The sequence below is a fragment of the Scophthalmus maximus genome, chromosome 12 (genome assembly GCF_022379125.1).
Source record: "Scophthalmus maximus strain ysfricsl-2021 chromosome 12, ASM2237912v1, whole genome shotgun sequence".
NCBI lineage: Eukaryota > Metazoa > Chordata > Actinopteri > Pleuronectiformes > Scophthalmidae > Scophthalmus > Scophthalmus maximus.
In genome coordinates, this window is record NC_061526.1 from 10,767,464 (window position 1) to 10,789,929 (window position 22,466).

Consider the following 22,466-nt stretch of genomic DNA (forward strand, 5'->3'; position numbering starts at 1 on the left):
GAAATGTCTGACTTAATTTCTGTGTTTTATATTTTTATAATAAAGGTTTAATGAAAAACAGGCCTCAAGGAGTCAGTGGTGATTTTATTTTAGGAGGGTGCGTTTTATTTTGTTCTCTGTACCGTTTAAATGAAGAATAATATCTGTGAGGCACTCACCATCTGCGTGTGGTTGGGATAGAAGGTTTGCTCATTCAGGGGGAACTTCTCAGGACCCAGGGAGTGGTAGAGTTTAATCATCTGAGAAAACTGCAAGAAGAAATAAACAGGATAGCCGGATGTCATTCAACCAGCGGAGGACAGCAGAGCTTAGATACTGTAGATGCTTTTAGGAGTTACACCTGTGTTCCCCAAACATTTATAACAAAGGAAGTCAACATCTGGGACTCAGGTGGAATGGGGAGCTTTGACTAAACAGACATTCCTTTTCTCGCCCACTTGGGTGCTTATAAAATGTGACCCAGTACAGGTAGACCAAGTCTGACTGAGGAATAAAAATCAATTTTTGCATTCTCAGGAGAAATTGATTTTTAGAAGTAATTCAACACTGAGGTGTTGTAATCTTCCTTTCTGGTGGACTTACTTCACGTTAATGGCATCACCTGCTTTAGTGAATGGTTTTGAACTGGTTGTGTCCAGCTGTGGGTTGACACAACAGGAGTGATGTTCGCTTGAAACTGAGGCTGCATTGTATTCTGGTCAATAGTCTGCCACATTGGGCACGGAAATGTGTCTACCTCTTTTATAATGGCCTGTGCTGTACAATGTCTGATGGCAGCTTTAAAAAGAAACACTGGCTTTGAGGCCATGATGACATATTTTACTTTAAAAGCAGGTGACAAAGCTTTTAAAATGTGGTGAATGAGCTATAACATGTATATGAAGAGAGCTGCACAGCCGTTATGAGCACATGCCGAGCCCAGCACTTTTCACTGCAGTCTTGTATCTAGTTTTCTCTCACTACAGAGTGAGTAATAATGTGCGGTGGTGGAGGATGCCTGTTCCGCTGGCTCCAGAGACAGGTGTTTCAACTCCCTTTAATAGCCCAAATAAATCAGTCAGAGGCCGTCGCCGAGGGAGGGAGTCGTATCACCTTGGTGTGGGTTAAAGTAGAGCAAAAAGAGACGTTAAGAATCGCTTACCACCCAAGGTTTGCTGCAGAAGTTGTAGATGGAGAAGAGAGAGTTGACGCTCGGGACACCACCAAAATGCAGGCCGATCACAAGGTTCCTGAAGTCCTCACCGGGGACCATGCTGTAGGCATGCTGGCGAAGCATGACGAAGTCCGGCTTGAAGGACCTGCAGCAAAACAGACATGAAAAAGAAATCCATCAGAGAAGGGGTTATAGAGTTATTTTTAAGCATGTAAACTGACTTTTAAGGTCTTGTGTGTAGAATTAATGGTAGTTTAAAGGGGTGGGGTCTCAGCTCAGGTGACGGAAGAATTGACATAGCACAAAATGTTCTAAACATCAATTAGAAGGCCCAAAATTCCCTGACTATGTCAGGGCTGAAGAGGTGAAGAAATGCTCGCCAGTGCACCTAATCTTTTTCGACCGTCTATCCAATTAACACAGCCTAATCCTTTCTTTACAAACTGTTCTGGGAGCAGCGCCAAGTGACCCATCAGGCACTTTTAAACCAGTCATTCACTTTGACTCTAGTCACATTTCTGTGAAATATGTATTGTTCACATCCAACTCATTTATTGCATTATTTGTTTTATTTTGAATTTTAGTGGTTTGATCAGTCAAGTGTTTGAGATCTATATAACTGCTAAAAGTTATGTCACCATTTACCTGAATTATTTATATTCTAGATTTCTACATTGTAAATTTCCATTCCTAAAACAGCCAAATGTATGAGTCATACAGTATAGGTAAAAAAAAAAGTAGTTTACTGTACATGTTGAACTTTTAAAATGCCCTTTTATACAGATTTCAGACACTGCAGTTAAGTATATAATTTGTAAAAATAATTAAGTAAAATGACTTGACTATGTTTCTCATAAGTTAACAATCGAACACCTGACCGGCCTCTACACAGCATACACGCAAAGCTTTTACTGCAATACACTTGCACATCACAAAGGCACAGTAAAATGTGCGTGTGCATATGCATATGCACGGCACTGGAGGTGAAGGGCTGCAGGTTGTGGTTGAAATTACAGCCAGGCCCTCAAACAGACGCTAGTTCCTCGAGTGTGGCATATATGTTGAACGGCTTGGTCAGGACTGCCAGAGTGGCTGAGGAGTGATCTGGTCCCGGCGACAGAGCGACTACAGCTGTTCCTCCCTGCTGCTGCTGCACTCAGCCACACTGGCAACAGACCAAAGGCTTGGCTATTTATACTGGACAGAGCTGATCACCGTTGCTCCAGAACCAAAGCCAGACCCAACGGTTCATGTGAAACCCAAGTTCCTGTTGAATACACGGGCTGATTTATGTAACATGCTTTTTCTAGCAATCACCCAAAGTTAAAAGAGAGAGTGTGCATGAGCAGTTTAATGCTGATAGGTTTTATCGTCCCAAAACACAATGTAGTGCTGTATCTGACGGAGCAAACCATTCCTGCTGCCTGATGCTGTAGGTTATCTTTGTTCCCTCATTAAATGCGGGGATTAGACACTTGCAATTTATTATTCATATATAGTGAGTGTGTTTACGTTCACATTATTGTCCTGGAATTAGGCCAATTCAAAACAAGTAACAATCATGAAAAAATATATCTCTCCAAGTGTTGTGAATATATGTACATTTTTCACTCAAATGAACAGTTGTAAGATCTTACAAACCTTTTATTGCAAAACAGTTACCAAATACTAATTTCAATAGTGAAGAAAAGTTTCTGCATTGTTGGAATAAACTAAAATGACATTTGGGTCTATCAGCTATCAGATACTGGACATTGAGTCTACCGAGCTCTGCACTCTCAATCTCAATTACAGAGCTGAGAGGAGAGGATGGGCCAGTTTATTGGAATGTACCTGCAACATTAACATTAAAGTAACGCAAACTCACACCAATCACCTAAAGGTGAAGAAAAAGAGTCAAAAACACACATGTAGTATAAAGGGAGCTGAATGACGATGTTTTCCTGCTCTTACATTACTAATTTGGAGTGAAATATCACAGCTCAGACGGGTTGGAAGCAAGTTCTCTGTACTACTAAATGTCTAAAAGTTAACTCTTGCTCGGGTTTATCTGTTTGGGTCTGTATAAGAATTGTGTCCGGACATTCTCCGAATGCATCAGGAGATTGTCGGAATCAGACGTTCACAACAGCGGGAGCATTTCTGGATCGTTCTGTGGCGTCTGGGTAGATCACGCAGGAGGCAGGACATGACTATGATTCTGCTGTGGAACGCCATGTTTATGTTTACAGTCAGCAACACGCCCACTAGCTCGCAAGGAATTTTGCCAGAGAACCTGCTGCTGTATTTTCACACGGGTTCACTTGGATTTCCAGAAATTTTAATAGGTGCCGACAGGAAAAGTTACAGACAATGTCTGCAGAAACATTTGCTGACGCAGTTTAAAACGTTGAAATATGGCTTATAGTAAATTACCATCCTCCTTTTTCCTTGTTTGGGCTGGAAATGACTATATTGATGGTGTAGGTATTTATCGTTGTTACCTACTCATCTAGACTTTCTGCATCAGTTCTTAACATAAAGGACTACAATGAAAACAGGTCTTAGTTTTAAAAGCATCAATGTTGTAGCTGTGTGTGACTAAAAGCTGCTGTCGGTAGGATTGAGAGAAATGTGGACAGTCTCAGAATTCAAAACCCAACGACTCCTGCTCCCTCCCCCTCCCTCTCCGCTGCACTTCGGTTCCTCATCCACAGCTCCTCCCAGCCCGCCGTGCTCGCACACACCGAAGCCAGGCAAGGTACTTAACATGACGTTCCCACCGGTAAGAAGCTAACCTGAAGCTAACACGGACTACTGTCCACATTGATAGACTATAATATGTTTTTTTAGTTATCGTTGCCTCGCGTTATTACCTGTGACTTTTTGTGAAAACAACATCGTCAGTGTTTTTGAACGTAGTTGACCGTAAATCAGTTTATATTAGCTTGTTTACGTACCTAGCACGTTAGCTACTGCAGTGTTACATGGTATGTCTGTAAATGAACAGCTTTATCTTCACATACATCATTTGTTGCTTTGCAAGATGAATGACGCTTTTATCTATGTTTTATAACATTATTAGAGCTTTGAGACTGGAGACACTGGACTCCGATGAGGAAGTGAACACGGCTGCTTCGACGAGCAGTCGAGCGGGTAGAAGAGGGAGTCGCATACGAGGCGCACCGGGCAGCGGCAGTGGGAGACGGGGCAGAGGTCGGCGTGTTGGCCCGACACCCGAGGACCTGGGAGCCGAAGACACAACTGATCCTAATGTGATGAGCCAGTTGGTCCATGCCGTTTGCACTGGTTTCATCCAAGGATGGTTTAGCTTCAGACTGTGCTATATGTAAATATGGTGCTGTGCAATATATTTTTTTCATTTCATTTATTATTTATTATTTCAAAGTTATATTTTAATATTTATGCAACCTCAGTATTTGCTTTGCAATAAAGTGTATTTTGAAAGTGATTTGTTTCTCATTGTATAAATATTCAACAATGTGAAGATTACTTACTACTATCAATATGCTTTTTGAGTCAATTCAAGGCATTATAAATATATTAATTTGGGGTAATCAGATTCACTGGTTCAGTATTACCGATGCAGTAGCTCAAAGAAAAGCATACAAAATGTATCAAAGTATACAATGATGTAATATTGTCAAGCTTTATTTTGCACATTAATAAAATTAGTTGTGTTGAATATTCCTTCCTCAGCTGTCCCCAAAGCAAAGTCAGCGTCTGTGGAGAAAAGCAACATGAGTATGTGAAACTGATCCAGGAAAAAATATTCCTACTCACAAATTCATCACGCATCTTAGCATTTAGCATTGCACGGGATGCTACGTTCGTGATAAAACAGTGAAGCTAACTAAAGTCCGACACAGATGGGGGAGCATTTGGTCGCGAGAGCACAGACAACGACACACGTCTGGAAAACTCTAAAAAAACAGATTAGACCGCTTGGACACAAACATATTTCAGCTATTATGCCACAAACACCGCTAACCACTAGCCGTAGCAGTGTGGACCTAGCAACTAGCAGCCTGATTACAACAGCACAGTAGCGCACGGTCACAGACTGCGACAATAACATGAACGCATCGTTTGTGAACCCTGTCGGTGTCATTGCTTCTGTGGAGCCGCTCCGATGTTTACATGTGCTCGATCTGTTTCCTTCTTTTTAGCTCGATTTAGCTTGTGGTCTTTGTCGTATATGCAGTTTCTGGCAAAGGAGCTGGGCAGTTTTTTCGATGCTTGGCGTTTCTCTACTACGGTGTTTTCAAACTAACTCCGCTTCTGCTGCGAGCTCCTCATTGCGAAGACGTGGGCTTGGTTGTGACCGAGTGAGTGAGGGTGTGGACAGGTTCTGCAGCACTGAGGCCTCGTACCTGGATGACTGACAGCGCGGAGAGACGCCCCCTGGCTGTGATTTGAGATTTTTGCTCGGGCGCGGTGGATTCTGGCAAATGGCATTAAAAGCTGAGTGACCCAGAGTCTGTCACAGACGATTTGTCTCACATATTACTACCAGCATATAGCGACAGTTTCAGCAAATATGAAAAAAAGTTATTTTTGCAAATCCTACCAACAGTAGCTTAAATGCCTTTCTTTTATAATTTTCCATTAACTACACGAAAACCCAAAATGTGTCAGTGTGCTCACAGAATTTCTGTGTCTGATTAACTCACAATGCAGCGGAATGCTCAAAACAACCTCTAATCCTTGTTTTTAAGATCTGTTCACCAGAACAAGCTGAAAAGTTGCACAGCGAGGAAACGGAAAAACTGTTTTCCTTTTGCAATGCTAAGTGCATGCATGCATAAAACCAGATAGACGACAACGTTGTGCTACCTCATTACCACAGAATGGCCAGGTGCAGACATTCCCCTCAATGGGATGGCTTTCACCGGTCTTTGGTTAATGGAGGCTGTGTCCTATAGCAGTGGAGCATTACTGAGGTTCGTCACCCATTAATTTTGGTTTTCTACCTCTACACTCGGACTCCTTCTGGCGAAGCACGGCGCCCGGTAGGTCATGGATTACACTACAGCGGGACATTTATGCTTTATGATCCAAAACGCTCAGGCCCCGCAGACATCACATCACGGGCGATATGCTAATGCACCCTTTTGAATGGGTTATCAGAGGTGTAATAAAGGCTGATAACAGGGACTAATCGAGGATAATGGGGTTATAGATTAGGACACGAGAGGACAATGGATACAGGTAAATTATGAGAGATAGGGACTGATGTTCTAGAAAAAAATATCCATCTTAGTAAGTTATTCTTATATTCAAGACAGGATACAACTGATTCTATCAAGTGCTGCTTGATGTATGTGTGAGGTGTTGGCTGTTTATAGGGAACTACAGCATGCCTCGAACATGAAGAGCTGCTACAATCAATATCCATATATTAACAAAGGGTTATATAATAATAATAATAATAATACATTTCATTTATAGAGCACTTTTCATTGCTAAAAGCAATCTCAAAGTGCTACAGAGTAGTAACAAGATAATGTATGAATGTATGAATGTGAAAAGTGGTGAATCTTAGGCAGACTCATCATCAGACTTGTTTCAAATGTCAAGCCTGAAACCTGAATGTCTTGGTTGTCTCTCACGGTTCTCATGTGAGTAAATTCCAGATGCATCCGGTGACTAATTTACATGAAAAAGTACTAATTATTCCACTGTTCACTGGCTGCCCATTGCCAAACAGCAGATAAACTAAGTTGGCTAGCATGTGAACATACTGTAGAGCATGTAGCTGCTAATGAACAGGATATTGTTGGTGTAGACCAAAACAGAGCTAAAAGAGCTGTTTTACTAGGTAGTTCACCATATCAATTTCATGATGTGATAAAATGTTAATATCGTATAGTTTTTTTTCCACTACCAAGTGACCAAAAAGTTTAATGGAGATTCAATTCAGTGAAAAAGAAGAGAGAAAGGCATGTGATGAAGAGATTTCCAAAGCTCAAACAAGCATTGCTGTTTAAAATGCAGAAAGGAGATCACCACACTTTACATGAGTTTGTATGAACACACTGCTAGCCTGACAGTTGTATGAGACCATTACACAATACTGTGCAACAGGATGTTTTCATCAGAATTCCTAGAAGTGGAAACTATTGCAACTGGAGACAATATGCTGCTATTTGGTCTCCAGATCCATTTATCTTACAGAATCTCTGACCTTCTAATAGGCTCCACAGGGATGTTTGAATTGCGGGGGGAACATTTGTCGTCATAACGGCCCTGTGCCTAACTCAAAAGCGAGTGAGAGCCTTATCTCCCTCCATCAGTCTGTGTCTCATTGATAAGCATAATCGGGGTAGAACACTGCAGGAATGCCACAAATGTCAAACCGTACATGCTGTGGATCAGCGCAGCGCTCGTGCACAATGGTGCATTGTCCCAAACTGGTACTCCGTCATTGGAGGGATATGTACCTCAGGGAGAAAAATCTTTGCTTTCCAGTTAGTAGGACAGACACTGAAGCAAAAACAACCAAACAAAGTGCCACAAAATTGTCATGGTTAGGGTTCACATCAAATTTGAACTTCTTCCTCCTAAAAATGTGTCAAAATATGCTTATTTGCTTTTCCCCTGTGAATTAGATACATGACGTCTTTATGCTAAGCTAGGCTATACTATGCTAACTTGGCTCCTGGCTCCGGCTCCAGCTCCAGCCTCCAGTTAAAGCACATATATTAGCATGGTACCTGTCTTTGTAATGTAAAAATATATATATATTCCAAAATAGCATTCAAGTGTTGTTATACAAAGGTTTTGGAAGAGCTTACTTGAACTCTGATGCTAATAAATCAAAGTAATTAAATTATTCATTAACACAAGACAGATTGTCTTGACAAGCTTTTTGGCAGTGCTGCAGTGGTGCGCTCTTATATTTATGCAACAAAATGTTTAGTCACATCCTACATTGTCTGATATTAGCTTTGGGTTTTACTCTAATATTTGCCTTGGCTCCCTGCAAATGAAAACTTACAATGCTTTTGTCAAAAGATAAAAATCATCAATCAAAAACACCTCCTAATGGCTTAAACAAAACCGCCTTTGTCCACTTTTTCAAACATGTTTGTTTATTTTAATTGGTGAATTATGAAGTTGCAGAAACTGGACATGCAAACAAAAGAAGTAATAACATTTAGTTCTTATGTCTTGGATCCAATCGCAGCAAACAATGTTGTTGTATAGAGACTGTGTAAACATAAAACTACCATACTGTAAATGGTAAATGGATATATATATATATATATATATATATAAATATAAAGCTTTTCTAGCCATCAGAGCCAATTCAGGGTTAAGTGTCTTGCCCAAGGACACATTGGCATGCGGACTGGGGGAAGCTGGGATCGAACTGCCAGTGGACGACCGACTCTACCTCCTGGGCCACAGCCGTCCTTATCCAAAGAACCCAGAAGAACTCACTATTCTCTTTGTGTAAAGTGACTCATTGTAGCCTAGCATCATGTTGTGGTCCCCTGGGCTGGATCTAGAACTCCTTGTGGTTGCTGCTGTGGCTCCACGCCCAGTGGCATCTGGCAGCGGCTCAGATCCTGGGCGGTGGCCTGGTCGGGGCTGCCAGAGCTCGGGATCGGCCCCTAGCTGAGATCGCACTCCAGGGCTCATCTCCACACCACACTGAATGCAGCGAGGGTCACGTACAAAACAGAGAACACGCAACAGCAACTAACACTAACAAAGTGTTGAAGATGAATTTGAATTACACCTCTAAAATCCGTATAGGAGAGGATGTAACTTGAGCAACAAAAATCAGAGAATGTTTATTGCTCAAAAGTGATTGTGTCAAAGATTTGGGGAAGAATCGTATGGGAGGCAGATGTAATGAGGAAAGGAGCTGCAAGAGCAATAGAGCACCAAATGTCCTCTGGCAGAAGGGAAATGAGTGTTGAGAGGAGTTTGAGTGAATTAGCAGAGCCATTTGTATTCATGGCTAGATCACAAAAGCAGGGATGTTGAAGTGGGCCTCACGGCCGCTGTACGCTTTCATTATAGTCCCAGCGCTCCTGAAGGAAGCCACCCTCAGGCCCCCTAAAGCCATGTCTGAACTCAGCAGGTCTGTGAGGAAGATTAATTTGCGTGGTAACAAGATGAACCTGTCTGAGGTATTAGGTGTTGAGGCTGTCCAGGAAGACAGTCTTTCTCTGATTAAAATGGGCTTTCACAGGGTAAAAGGGAAGGGGGGGGGCTACATTTGTATTTGTGTGCATGTCTGAATTGTCTCTGTGTGGTCTCGGCCTTAAGTCATCGCCTGACGTAACCAGAGGAGAAATGTCTTGTTATGTGTGCTGTAGGTACTGGAAAGGAAAAAAGGAGTGCCACCCTGGCTGAGACTGGGAGCCTGCAGGACAGAGAAGTAAACGTTCGGAGAGAAAAAAAGGAAGAAATTAGACAAGGATCTGTAAATGTAATCTGGTTGCCTCCTTTCCTCCGTCTGTTGGGCAATGGACAGCAAGGAATGTGACGAGGCGGTCCGGGAAATTCATACGACAGAAAACCGCCCATAAGAACACACGTCAAACTCTGTATTTTAGTATTGACTCTGGTGACATTAGTTTCTGCAAATTAGCTTTTTCCCCCACATATTCAGAAGATAAATTTAGCCTTTTCTGTTCACTGCTAAAAGGTCATCCTGTTATGGAACATGAGTGGATGACAATTGCAATGCGTGCTTGACATTGTTGCAAATTTAAAGTTTACAAAAGTGTAAAATGGAAGCAGCACCAAAATGCATCTTTTGGTCTGAATAGTTCAAAAGACTCATCAATACATTAGCATCTGTCAAATCTCTAAGCAGTATGTTCTATAAAATGGACATTTAGTGTTAGTGCATCATTGTCCTCATGGGTACAATAATGTGTGTAGAGGTGTTAATTAGGCCCTGAAAGAGCAATAACCTTTTATTGAGTTCTGATTTTTGCCAAACTAAGTTCACGGTTACAGGGCAGAACGAGGTCCCTACAGCATTAAAACCGCCACCTCTCATTTAACTTTGCAGTCACATTTTAGCCTTCTAGCTGGTGCTGCTACCAAAAACTACTTCCACTGAGTGCAACAGTAAAACGAGCCAATACACCCCTCAGTCGCCGACAGTTAACAACACCCACTGCCCAACACTAATCACCAATTAATCACAGTAGAGCAGAGAAACGCTGCTTTGTGGCTTATCATACTCCAGCTACTGTGATCTGACTTTCAGCCAGACCAGTGTTCCCAACTTTGAACCGCGCAGCTTACTGGAGGTTTTGGCATCAGCGAATGGAGAAGCCAAAGGGCTGACTACAGCAGAGCCACAATGAACAACATGCCACAACTACTGTACGCTGTGGCGTGTCGCTCTACTCCACTGCCGGCTGTGTACAGTACGTGCCACGTTGCACATCGCACATAATGTGTGCAAACTCTGTAAACTGTTTTATTTCATACCCTGGAACCAAGTGGCCACATTTGTCATGCAGTCATCTCAGTGGCTGTAGCTGTGTTGAGTTTGTATGTTTTCCCTGTGCGGGTTTCTTCTGGTACCCCAGCTTCCTCTCACAGTCAATACACTTGCAGGTCAGGTTCTAAATTGTCCTTAGGTGTGAAGGGAGGCATGAAAGGTTGATTGTCAGTCCTGTGATAGATCGCCGACCTGTCCAGGGTGTACCCTGTCTCTCTCCCAATGTCAGCTGGGATAGGCTCCATCAACCCCCCGTAACCCTTAAAGGATAAAGCTGTATAGATAATGGATGGATGGATTGATGAATGATTACAGCTGCACTTCTTTCAGACTAAATGATAGGGTGGACAAATATTTATTTAATCACACTAAAGGATAGTATGTGTGACTGGATCTATACAGTTATACCTCTATATTAAACACATGATGAGAATACAGAGCAATCATCGGATGCACTGTAATCAGTATGAGTGTTTATACCATAACAAACGCTTCTTAACAGAGCTATTTGTAGTTCTGCTGTTGCTACAGGACCAACGATATAATACGAGGTTATAATATGCCCTCGGTCTCTCATACCCAAGGCTGTGGATTCGCGGCCCGGCCAGAGCAGTAAAATCACAACAACAACAAAGAGAAAAACAAGCTTCTCAAAAGATCACTTACAGCCCCTTCAAGTCATCTCATTTAATATATTTTAACAATACATTGGATTGCAAACATGACACAACTGAGAGAAACCCGACAGCACAAACAACTGTGAAACCAGAGACGTGTGAGAAAGTGAGCCGCTGCGTGGAGTCAGCTGAGGGAGGTCTGCTCAGAGAGCAAGTCTGTGGACGGAGGTCACAGTGCCTTGAACACGACAGCCAGAAGAACACGTGGAAAAGCAGGAACCTGCTTCAAACATAAAGTGGGAACGTGTCCGTGTGCAATCCTCCTATGATCACACACACACACAGCGTGACAGTGTGCATTTAGTTTGTTCAAGGGGAAATTTGTGTCTTATCTGTCCTCTGTCTTTCTGTGTATATATAATCCACCATTCTTCTGGCTGAGAAAGAAAAACATTGCTAAAGAAATAACTAGTATTCATTGGCCATAACCTTTGACAGGGACAGATTCTAATCAGTTTACACTTCAATGTTTTAGCCAATTCTTTTATCCAGAGAAAGCTCCAGTGTCTTGTTCAATGAGGAAACATAATGACTGATGGAAAAATAGAAAACTTTGGGAGTTTGAACTTGTGACTTTCCAATTACAGAACGTTCTAACCGATATGCATTATTAGTCATCGACCAATCAGACTACTTGCCGGAAGAACCATTACACCATTTGTAGTCAAATTCAGAGCCGTATCGACGAGCCACAACAAGTTGGCACAGTGAATATCAGTGTTTGTGAACATTGCAGCGGTCAGACCATCTGCACCCAATTTGGCTTCTGTCATTGCAGCAGTATCACCAAAAATATTCAACCCACACAATGACCTCTGTGTCAGCTCTGACAACAGGCTGCATTGTAACGTGAGCCACATTAGTGCCCAAGTCTGTGATAACTCTCGTTTGATTCCACCGATAACAAAGTTATTTCACAACTTGAAAAACCATGGAGTGGAAGCCAGCGTACAGATTAGCCGATTACTCTCCAGACAGTAGGGGCCGACACTGGATGGTATAGACTCAGTAGGCTGTTCTGAGAGACTGGAGAAGCTGGAGCCGGAAAATATACTAGTAGAGACTAAAGCTGCACATTTTATGAGGACGCCGTTAATACTCCTATCATGCCATTATCGAAATCACTGAAACTGGAAATATTTAAAGCATTAAAGCTTTGCATATGGTTGAATGAATTATTGTAAGACAGTTACTGAAGAGACATAAACCAGAAGAATACAGGTCCAGGTGAAGGCAAGGCAGTATAGTATAGGCTGTATTGCTCAATAAAGATATTCAGTCCTACTTTAAGGATTTCCATTACAGATTAAATTGTCTATATTCCTGTTTCTGCACTAACTGATTTTAGCCACTTGGTAGCAGCAGAAACAAGCTCTACATGACTAAAACTTCAAATTGACATGGCAAACAAGTTAGCAAACAGTTGCTTATTTACACAAGTGTAGTGTTCACTCTGCTTGTAGCTCTGTTTTGATCTCCACCATCTACTGACGGAAATATCTGACTCTATAGCTGCAAAATACTTTGACTATGTTGACTCGCACGTTCACAATGGAGGTTGAGGCAGGAACATGAGGTCATCTTTGCCACCCAGATCAGCTGATCATAAGTGATCTCTTTGGGCGGCAACTTCACATTACAAAGCAGTCTATTTCAAAACCCAAGCTCCACATGTCTAACTGCTACTGCTGTAACCGGAGCTCGTTTCTGGCCAGAGGCCACCTCCACCACTGCACGATGACAAAGTTTTGTTATTTCAGATGCATCAGCGGTTCAAATTATCAGCTTTTTATGAAATATATGAATAAATGCCCCAAAAAAGGCCAAACAGATAACTACCCCTCTTAGTTACCAAAATATTGGCATTGCAACTTGTGGGTAAGAAATCTTTAATTTAGATTAGCCTTTATTTTTTAGATTTTAGATTCACATTGCAGCTATGATTTCTCTCTGAGTGCAGGGAATGTTATATATACACAGAGTCATGCCCGATGCCACCGAGACAAAAGAACTGGGGTCTTTGTGCAGGCTCGCTGAGGCAGATTACAGATTGCGTGGAGAAATGCGTCCAAGGAAAAGAGGGCCGTGTTAGGCCTTGAGCAACTTACCTCACCACTTTAGTGCCACCCTTGTTGACCTGCATGTCCACCATACATCCGGAGTTGACGTAGGAGGCCAGGTTGATCTCTGAGAATTCCGCCTGGAAAACAGAAGTAGGACACACTGCCAGTCATTAGATGATACAGACGCCACGTTTATTTTTAAAGCAAGAATAAAGAATGTCCTATTGTGTCGTGCCTTTGACTTGTGAATATCCTGTGATGAACAACAGATGCATGCTCCAAAAAAATAGTAACAGGAAAAGAACCTATGACCTAGATGACAATGCAGAAAATAGATTTCAGATTCATTTTATATTTCTGAATGTGCAAAGCTGGTAGTATCAGACAAAAGTCAAACAGACAGAGGGAATCTGTGAGAGGAGGCTAATTGAGTTATCCCCAGTCTGTGGTCTCCCGGACAGTTAGTCTTGTGAAAGGCCGTAGCCTAGCTACCTAATAACTCAATCAAACTCCCAGAGATCCTCAAAAGGATGGGCAACAGTTGACTACTCGGAACATCTCTTTCAGGGTGGACGAGGACCAGAGAGGGACAACTCAATTTTCTTTCTAATAATGACGGCATTTTGACTCAAGCATTCTTTAACTACCCCTCCAGTCATGATTTACGTGAATATAAATTGACCATTGGAAGAATGTGCGCAACAAGATGACTAGCGGCAACATCGGTGAAATTCAGCCATAACACTTTCACTGTCTGCTGACACATCTGCCGTCCTCTAGTGGATGTGATGCCTCTGTGTGCACTGGAAGCTTCCGGTTTCTTTGCCTACATTTGCATAATCGAAAGTGATTGGTTTTCTGTATTTGTGATGTACCAAATCTAGTTTGCCCAGGATTCGTTTGAATTTCAAATTGTAGAGAAGTGCACAGAAATCTCCTCCTCCGTGAGAGGAATGTGAAAAGACCTCTATAGTGACAACATGTGCTCAGATACAAGTCCCTATAGTCAATGTCAGACATTTAAGAGGACAGAAACAGAAGATAAATACTTTTTTGAATGGAGGGAGACTTGTCGGCGACTGTTCAATAGTGAAAATGCAGTGTGAGAAAAAAAGTTTGCGTAACTTGGGGATTATAATTTTGTCTTTTAGGTATGAATTTTGATATCCACTGTTGTGCCTGGACATTGGGGAAAGTACCGTTTGTCTAAGCAATATAATTGATCAGTTATGGCTATCAATATAATAAAATATTAATGTAAAAAATTTTAATATTAAATAATAACTTTAATTAATATCAAAGTTCCTCAGGGCACCACCCTGCAAAGGAAGGGAGATGATAGCCAATCAATTGATTCAGTCTCATTTACAATATGCTAACTATCAATTTGGAATTGTGATTGATAATTCAATTAATAATTACCACCAGAATCACCACCTTGGTAGTTAGCAGAGGTTGAAAGATTTGGAGTTCTACTGGTCAGAGGCTGTCAATACTCACACTTATGCAACATTAAATAAACCAGACTGCATATTTAATAACATTTATTTAAAAGATAAGTTGAAACAACAATATCTAATCTAACAAATGAAATATATACAAGTCTGAGATTGTGTGTGTGTGTGTGTGTGTGTGTGTGTGTGTGTGTGTGTGTGTGTGTGTGTGTGAGAGAGTGTGTGTGTGTGTGTGTCTGTGTGAATACACAGGACAAAGAGTTTCAGGTTAAGAGAGGGTTAGTCACAGGGTCCTAACGTCCAAATAACTTATTGATAGATATAACAACAAAATTAAATGAACACATTGACTCAAATCAATACAGTACACTTTTAAGGTTAAACATTCCTATGCTTAGCCGTGTTGCATTATGCTATGCTGTTTGCCCAAGTTACGTTACCAAGTCCATTGAAAAGAAGAAGAATAGTCCTTTTGGGATGCTGTTTGTGTGTCCAGAAAGATACAGCAGTCGTGCTGTGTGGTTTCAGTGTCCTTTTTGTGTCCTCCACAGAGTAAGATGCTCAAAACTAACTCTGCTTGGTGCTTCCTGAGCTTGATCAGTTGACCAGACTTTGTGTCTGCCACTGATGTAAAACCACACTTTCCAGCCTTGGTTGGTCCTTTGGCAGGCTCTCGCGTCGCTGCCAGTGGAAGTTGCAGCAGTCTGCTTCTGCAGGCCTGCATGGAGGTCAGGGTCCGAGAGCAGTGGTTTCTCCCAGAGGAGAAAGAGAGGTCTTTGGTCTCCATCGAGAGGTTGGAGAAGAGAGTGTTGTCTCCTTGAAGTTAGAGGCAGGAAGAGCGTGAAAAGATGGGTGCGCTTGGGTTTTATGGGCCTGATGACCGCCTGGTGGGTCACAGTGACCAATGGCAGCTGGAGCTTGGAGGAGAGTTCCCACCAAGGTGTGATAAGTGAAACATTCTGGGCATCAGAGTTTTCCAGTCTGTTCCTTTGTCTTTGGAACAAAGGACCAAATGATCAGGTCCTCCATTTTGTGAAGCACTACACCACTATCAATATTAAAGCTACTCAACTAAGCTAACTAACAATATAGTTTAAAACGCAACATAGCAGCAGCTGACAAGTGATGTAGAAGGCTACTCAGTACACTGTGACAGCAGAAAATCAGTGAATGCACAAAGATTAAGCGTAATAGCCGGTCCCGAAGGGGAAATAGAAGCGACTTACAACGGCACTGGAAACTTGATTTTGTGATTCGTAAAAAAATACAACCTTACAGCTCCCACAAAAAAGAGCAGCTGTTTACGTAACAGAGATGACACAATGTTATTGTCTTGCTATAACTCAAATCTGCAGTAAGCTGCTCTGCTTTGTACGCTTCAGGCAGTGCAACACGTATCACACAGATCAGCCTCAAATAATGCCAGCACGGATGGGGAGGGAAGCAGATCCTCCAGCTGACCCTACACTGAACCCAGCTCCTGCCAATTTCCATGGCAAATTAAGACAATTTCTATCTACACATTCTCATACTGTGAACATCATTTGAGACTTTAAGCCTGCTTCACCAGGCTTTATATGGGCTTTCATCTCCATAAAAGGGAAATATTATCAGCAATATTCTTTCAGAGATACATGTCCCTTTCATCTAGTGCTGTGGCCCATGTTAACTCTTGGGGGAGTCAGCCAGTTTTGAAATGAATGCCCCAACGTAACAGAACTTGTTGGGGGGTTTTTTGCCAAGAGAGAGAGAAAAACGCCCCTTTTAATTATTGTGTTTCACTCCCAGAGGAAGAGCAGGGGGCGAGTAGATGCCGTAATCATATTTACGGGACAATGAGGCGCCACTCAAACTCAATGCGCCTCAAGGACGTGCACTTGGCTCCCTTTCTTTTCTCAGCTCTTCTTTACCGATACCCGCCTCTGAATGAAACATCTGTGTGTTTAGCAGCTCATGCCCTACCAAAAAGGACTCTAACAGGCATAACACACCAGACACTCTGTGAAACACACAGACACTCACATGCACACACATCCTCCATCACTGCATCTCCTCAACAAATCCCATCCCAAACGCAGAGGCCTACGTTGACTTTGATGCGACCAGATAAAGCCAGAGAGTGGGCACCATTTTGGCCAAGGGCCAAGCAATCTACGTCATCTCTGATTGGCTGGAGGTGGGTAAGAGGGGTGCTCACAGCTACTGCCATTGGGTAGTAATGGATGAAGCGGCTGGTGTGGGGCACAGGCCCAAAAGCCAGGACAGGAGGCTTTTCACAGCGCCATGGTTACCATCACGGTGACACATTCAGATACTTGTCTTGAGGCAGCTCTTGCCTGGGAAAGGAAAACTGGAAGTGATACATGCAAGAACGGCCTACAGAGCTGATTCTTCCCAACTATTGATATATTGTAATAATAACTGTTGTTTCGAAGAAAGTAGCACCACAGATGTGTTATTTATATAAATATAAAATATATTTTAGTTGTCATAACCTTTTACCTGATACATGCTATTGTAGTGGAAGGCCCAGTAAGAGCTTGAGAAGAGCAAATTTCCCAACAAGCCTCATGTATAACTGCTGCACGCACTCTGTCCTTACTGCCGTGCCAAGTGAACCTGTGGACAGTACAGTAAACACCACTTGACAGTAGCTCATTTGGAATCTTTGTGAGTATTTTTAGACGTGGACTTACCCTTTACTCCGAGATTCATGTGGTTCAGGTGCCTTTTATTTGCTCATGAGTCAAAGAGTAAACAGGATCTTTTGCCCCTTGGCAAAAAAAACTACTTGGAGGGACCGGGTAAGCAGCACTTAATTTATTAGAAGCAAAATTAACTGTTTACTCATATTGAATGTATACAAACATCGTAAATAGGTAAATGAACGTGAAATATTATATAAGAGTTGCAATTTGAAGCACTAAAAGAAGCTCAATTGTCAGTTTAAGCTTAAGCATTAAAAATTGTTTGAATTGTCATGAGCATTTACAGGAGATAGGTGTATCTGCTGGAAGCATTAGTGGTCAGTTTCAAGTTCAAGGCCAGTAGGCAGGTGGTTTGAGTAGTTTTGCTGAGATTTTTGATCATTTTTCAGGAAAATTTTCATTGGGGGCTGGTAGGAAAAGTTCCAGAGTAGAAAGCAGTTAGTCAAGTAAAGTTATTTCTTTATAAGTCACACTTACAGGAAATTAGCCATTTTGACATTATTGGTTGGTGAGTTGGCACTGAGAGCGGGTAAATAGTCAGTTGAAGTACACTACAGCCAGGAGTTGAATTCCTGTTCCACAGTTTGTTTCCTTAGCACAAGTGTAGCTTTTTTTTTTTACCTGGCATGCATTGTTCAAACTTTTTTTAACACAACAATGATGCCCGAGTTGACAAGGTCATGTATCTGAGTGTGAGTGGTCTGGAAGAGATGAAAGCAGTAGAGTTCTCATTTGAAGAGTAAGAAATTGAAAGCAACTGAGGCGTCAAATGAGGTGTAAAAGGTGAAAGCAGTTGAAATGCCATGTGAACTGAAACTCTAGATAATATCAGATTAGTTGAAAATATAGAAATGTTGTAGTGAGGATATTGTATAAAAAGTGTGCATTAATTAACTCTTTCAAGAGATTCTATACTAAAATAATGGATACTATATAGTGATGATAAGGAATTCTATTGATAATGCAGCTATAACAATGAGATTATATTCCTTTTAACACTAAACTTGGTCCCCAATGGAAGAGCTGTTGATAGAAACTGGTCTAGCCCAGACAGACACACGTAACGTGTGGCTTCCTTTCATTTGAAAATAGATGTTTTTTCTGCGACACAGTCCTTCTTTTACTTCTTCACCTCTTTATTTCCTGACAAACACAAACCTGGCTGAAACAAAAATACTACTAACTCAAGTCCCTCATTATAAAGCATGTGTCAAAAATTGTCTGGCAAATGGTGAAATATGTTGAGAGCTACATGAAGCGAAGTCATTCTGTTTTGTACAACACTCAAGAGAGAACAGTCTGCAGGGCAGATGCTGTCTTGTTGACCATGTCTGAATGTTTCAGCGATTCCTGATAAACTTGGTTGAATCGCATACTGCTGCAATTGAGAGGTCTGAAGTACAGTGGACCATTCATATGCACCACAGAGAGGTATTTGCCGCTAATGACTCCCACCTTGTACAGCAGTGAAATAATCCATTGAGGCATTAAATGTTGAAATGTAAGACAGATGCTAAACGCAATAGGGCAACAGAAGGCGTGAGGGCAGCTGTGTCGGTCAAATGTCTGCAAGTAACAAACTGAATCATCTGTCTTGAGCAAGTTCTGCCCAGATGCCCTGTGTCATGGGCAAACACAAGCCAAAAAAGGGTAAGGATAACATACAGCCAACTGCCTGTGAGCTGCCATGAATGCAGCAGAAAAGACCGTGGACAGCGCTGAGGTCATGCGCCTGTTGAGCAGATGTTGCCCCGCACGACCCAAAACCACACATGGTCCGGCAACACTGAAGAACTGCCCCTTGTTCTTTCACAAACAACAGGCCTCTTCATATTGAATGGCCTAAATAGTCCAGTCGTGTATATTGCAGTGTTAATGACTTGCGGGTAGTTAACAGGCAGATTGTTTGGCAGTCTTTTGTTGGGCGTCGGCATGATTGACTTTGATTTTGAGAATTCTTACAACACACTGCCATAATTTTGACAATGCCAAGCATCGCAAAAGGGGCGGACAACATTCGGCTTCCAGATAAAGGGGCCCTTAGCTTGGCACCGCCACTGTGTTACACACATCCGAAACACTTCAAAGGATTACAAATGGCATAGTAGGAAAACCCCAATCCCCAAAGCTCTGGTTCTCTGGAATGCCCCACTAGTCTGGATACACACACCAAACCCTTGGGTCTGGGTATATCTGGGTGGCGAGGACATGTTAAGATAACAAATCAAATTATCTTCAGTCACCTACTGTGAGATAAAAGAATGGAATTTTATAAAGAGTGGGAAGCCTGGGGTTAACGTTTAAATTGACACTATGCAACCATTGAAAGGACAAATACCATTTATGCTCTTACGAATATAAAAGGTCTGGTATGAGAAGCTTTTGGTGGCTAATGTTATCAATCTCGAGGTTAATATTGCTATATAACAGACATTACTATTTGAGTGGATTTGTGCATAGCCTTAAACCATAATTGTCACTTGTCTATTTTTCCCTTTTCTGATCAGACTTATTGAGGGAGCAGCATTTTTATGATTTTCATAGTTTAACAGTGGAAACCAGGAAATATTAACTTACATTTTCTTTTTGCACTGTGTTTGTTCAACTATTAAAATAAATGTTAATCAATTGAAGGGTCCTATTCTTTGTGTCACTGTTGGGGTGACAGATTGTGCCTTGAAGGGAGAAGTTTGGCATTGTTTGAGAAATTTTATTCAGTTTTGACAGTTAAAAGATTAATAAAGCTATCGCTTCTGGAGTCAGGAGGTGATTAGCCTAGCTTTAGGGAAACCACTATCATCATATATTCATTCCAAAATATAAAAAAAATATATAGGAATATTGAAGATCACATTTTGATCACAACTGACACATGCACTGCAAGGAAAATGGCATTTTGTGAGTTATATGCTGAGCTAAACAATAACAATAGCATTACATAACATAAAAGTGGTATTGTTGTCCTCTTCTAACACGCGGCAAGAAGACAAATGATTGAACGGCTGGTTGGTTTTGGGTGTGAAAATATACAAGGGACCAGTAAAACTCTAAACAACTTCTCTGCCAAAATGAGTCAGTCCTTCTGCTTTGTTAAAAAGTAAGTTCTTACGCTTGGGTGCGATTTCCCTAGGCAAACCTTGTCAGCCTTGCATCAACATGTTGCCATTGTCGTGACTATTGGCGTGATGACGCAAAGCAAAGCTGCTGACCAGGTACAGCTTCATTGTCAAACCTGTTCAGACTTTTACTAGGATGTTAACAGAATTATGACAGTACTGTAAATAAAGAGATGTACGCATCGATACCGAAACTGTGATTGCTCATCTCGTGATTTGAGAGTCACAGGCTCCTGATATACGAGCACTGAGCTTATGTCACGTTACATCAACTCTCTCCACATCTTGGGCTGTATGCTGTCACACAGATGTGTGTATGTGAGGATTACTTGGCATGTTTTTGCCACATAGAAATCAAGATTTACTACTGAAAATAGCAGTGTTCTTTTCATTAGTCACATGGGAGCAACAAACAACCACCAGCAAGCACTTCCATGAGCATCTGTTTAGTAGTTTAAAAAAAAAGAAAAGAGTTACCCGGTGAACGCAGGACCTCAGGTGTCTGCCAAGTGAAACTTCAGAGTTTTTCATGTAAATGAGAAGGAATGTGCTACAACAATGGGTTCACAATTTTGCTATGGGGCAGTGGCTGCGGAAGGTAGAGGTGGCAGGGCAGCCTTAATGAATTACCACATCTGAGACTCAAAGCTGCTCTCCTCTTTCTCTTTCCTGCAGATTGGCATCAAGCCTCCTCACTGCAGCATCACATGCTGCGAGAGTCTACAGATGGTACCCTATATGGCAGTAAGCACTGCAGAGGAGAATTATGATGGTTTGGGGCTTATGAGTGCTGCTTCGGACCGCTTACCCAGCATGAAGATGAAAGATGACAGCTCACATATGTTGGCCAAGTTCAACGTGGCATGGTTAAAAAAGAATCATGAAAAAGCTCCTTTGGGAACTGTTTTGAACTAAAATCATCAATATATTTACCTTTATGGGTACAAGTGAAATGCAGCAGCTAAGAACAACTGCGAGAGTGTGGTGAGCGTAATAGCGCAGGCCATTGTAAAAAAAGAAAGTCTATTCAATGTCGAAATTATGCGGGTGGAGATGTTTAAAAGCCAGCAAGAAAAAAGGATTGAAGAGAGGCAAAGAAAATGCAACGGGCCTCTCTGCTTTTATTGTCATCCCCTAAAAGGGTTCATCTCAGCATGTCGCTACGTTTTCCCACAGAGATTGGGTTTCCATCTTCCTAATGCTCTCAGCGAGGTTCACAAATATCTTGTGAAGACTCTGGTTGCTGAAGGCAATTAGCTACTAACTTGTTATCTTCACTGCGGCGGGCGTATGGGAAAGAGTGGAGGATCCAACAAGATCTAAATAGGTCGGTGGGACTTTAAGCTGAGCTCTGGCAGACTTGTACGGTCCCCCTCAATACCAACTCAAGGCGCCTCTTTAACTCTGCAAGTTTTTATTGGGGTTCAATAGCTGTCACACCACAAAAATTTAAAATAAAAATCACATCTCATAGAAAAATCTGGACTCACTCCTGCCACGCCTCCCAGGAGGGGGATGTGACCACAACAGTAGAGAGTCGAGAAAGAGGCTATAAAACCACTAGTCCAGCTTTTCTGTGGTCCCTTTTTCCTCCTCCCATAAAAACCCACCTCTCCATTTCAAAGACAGATCCAGTCTCGACAATGGGTTGCAGATGTACAACCCACTGGTTACATGAGGTAAATTAGATGTTATCTACACACTGTAAATACTGTATGTCTAGACTTATAAACACATTTGTGTGCACACTGTGTTTAATAATGGCAGAATTATGTTGAATTTCAATCAGGCTTCTTTAAAAGCAGTTCAACGTTTGT

General features: G+C 41.8%; 1 protein-coding gene across 1 annotated transcript in view; it reads right to left on the minus strand.

The window, feature by feature from the left end:
• The window catches only part of LOC118286605 (synapsin-3-like), a 102,276-nt gene that overhangs the window by 56,810 nt on the left and 23,000 nt on the right, over positions 1-22,466 (minus strand). Inside the window, exons 4-6 of the mRNA XM_035611167.2 lie at positions 13,417-13,508; positions 1,142-1,298; positions 159-248 (exon numbers count right to left, since the gene is read on the minus strand). Coding sequence (XP_035467060.1) covers positions 159-248; positions 1,142-1,298; positions 13,417-13,508 — 339 coding nt within the window. The remainder of the gene's footprint in view (positions 1-158; positions 249-1,141; positions 1,299-13,416; positions 13,509-22,466) is intronic.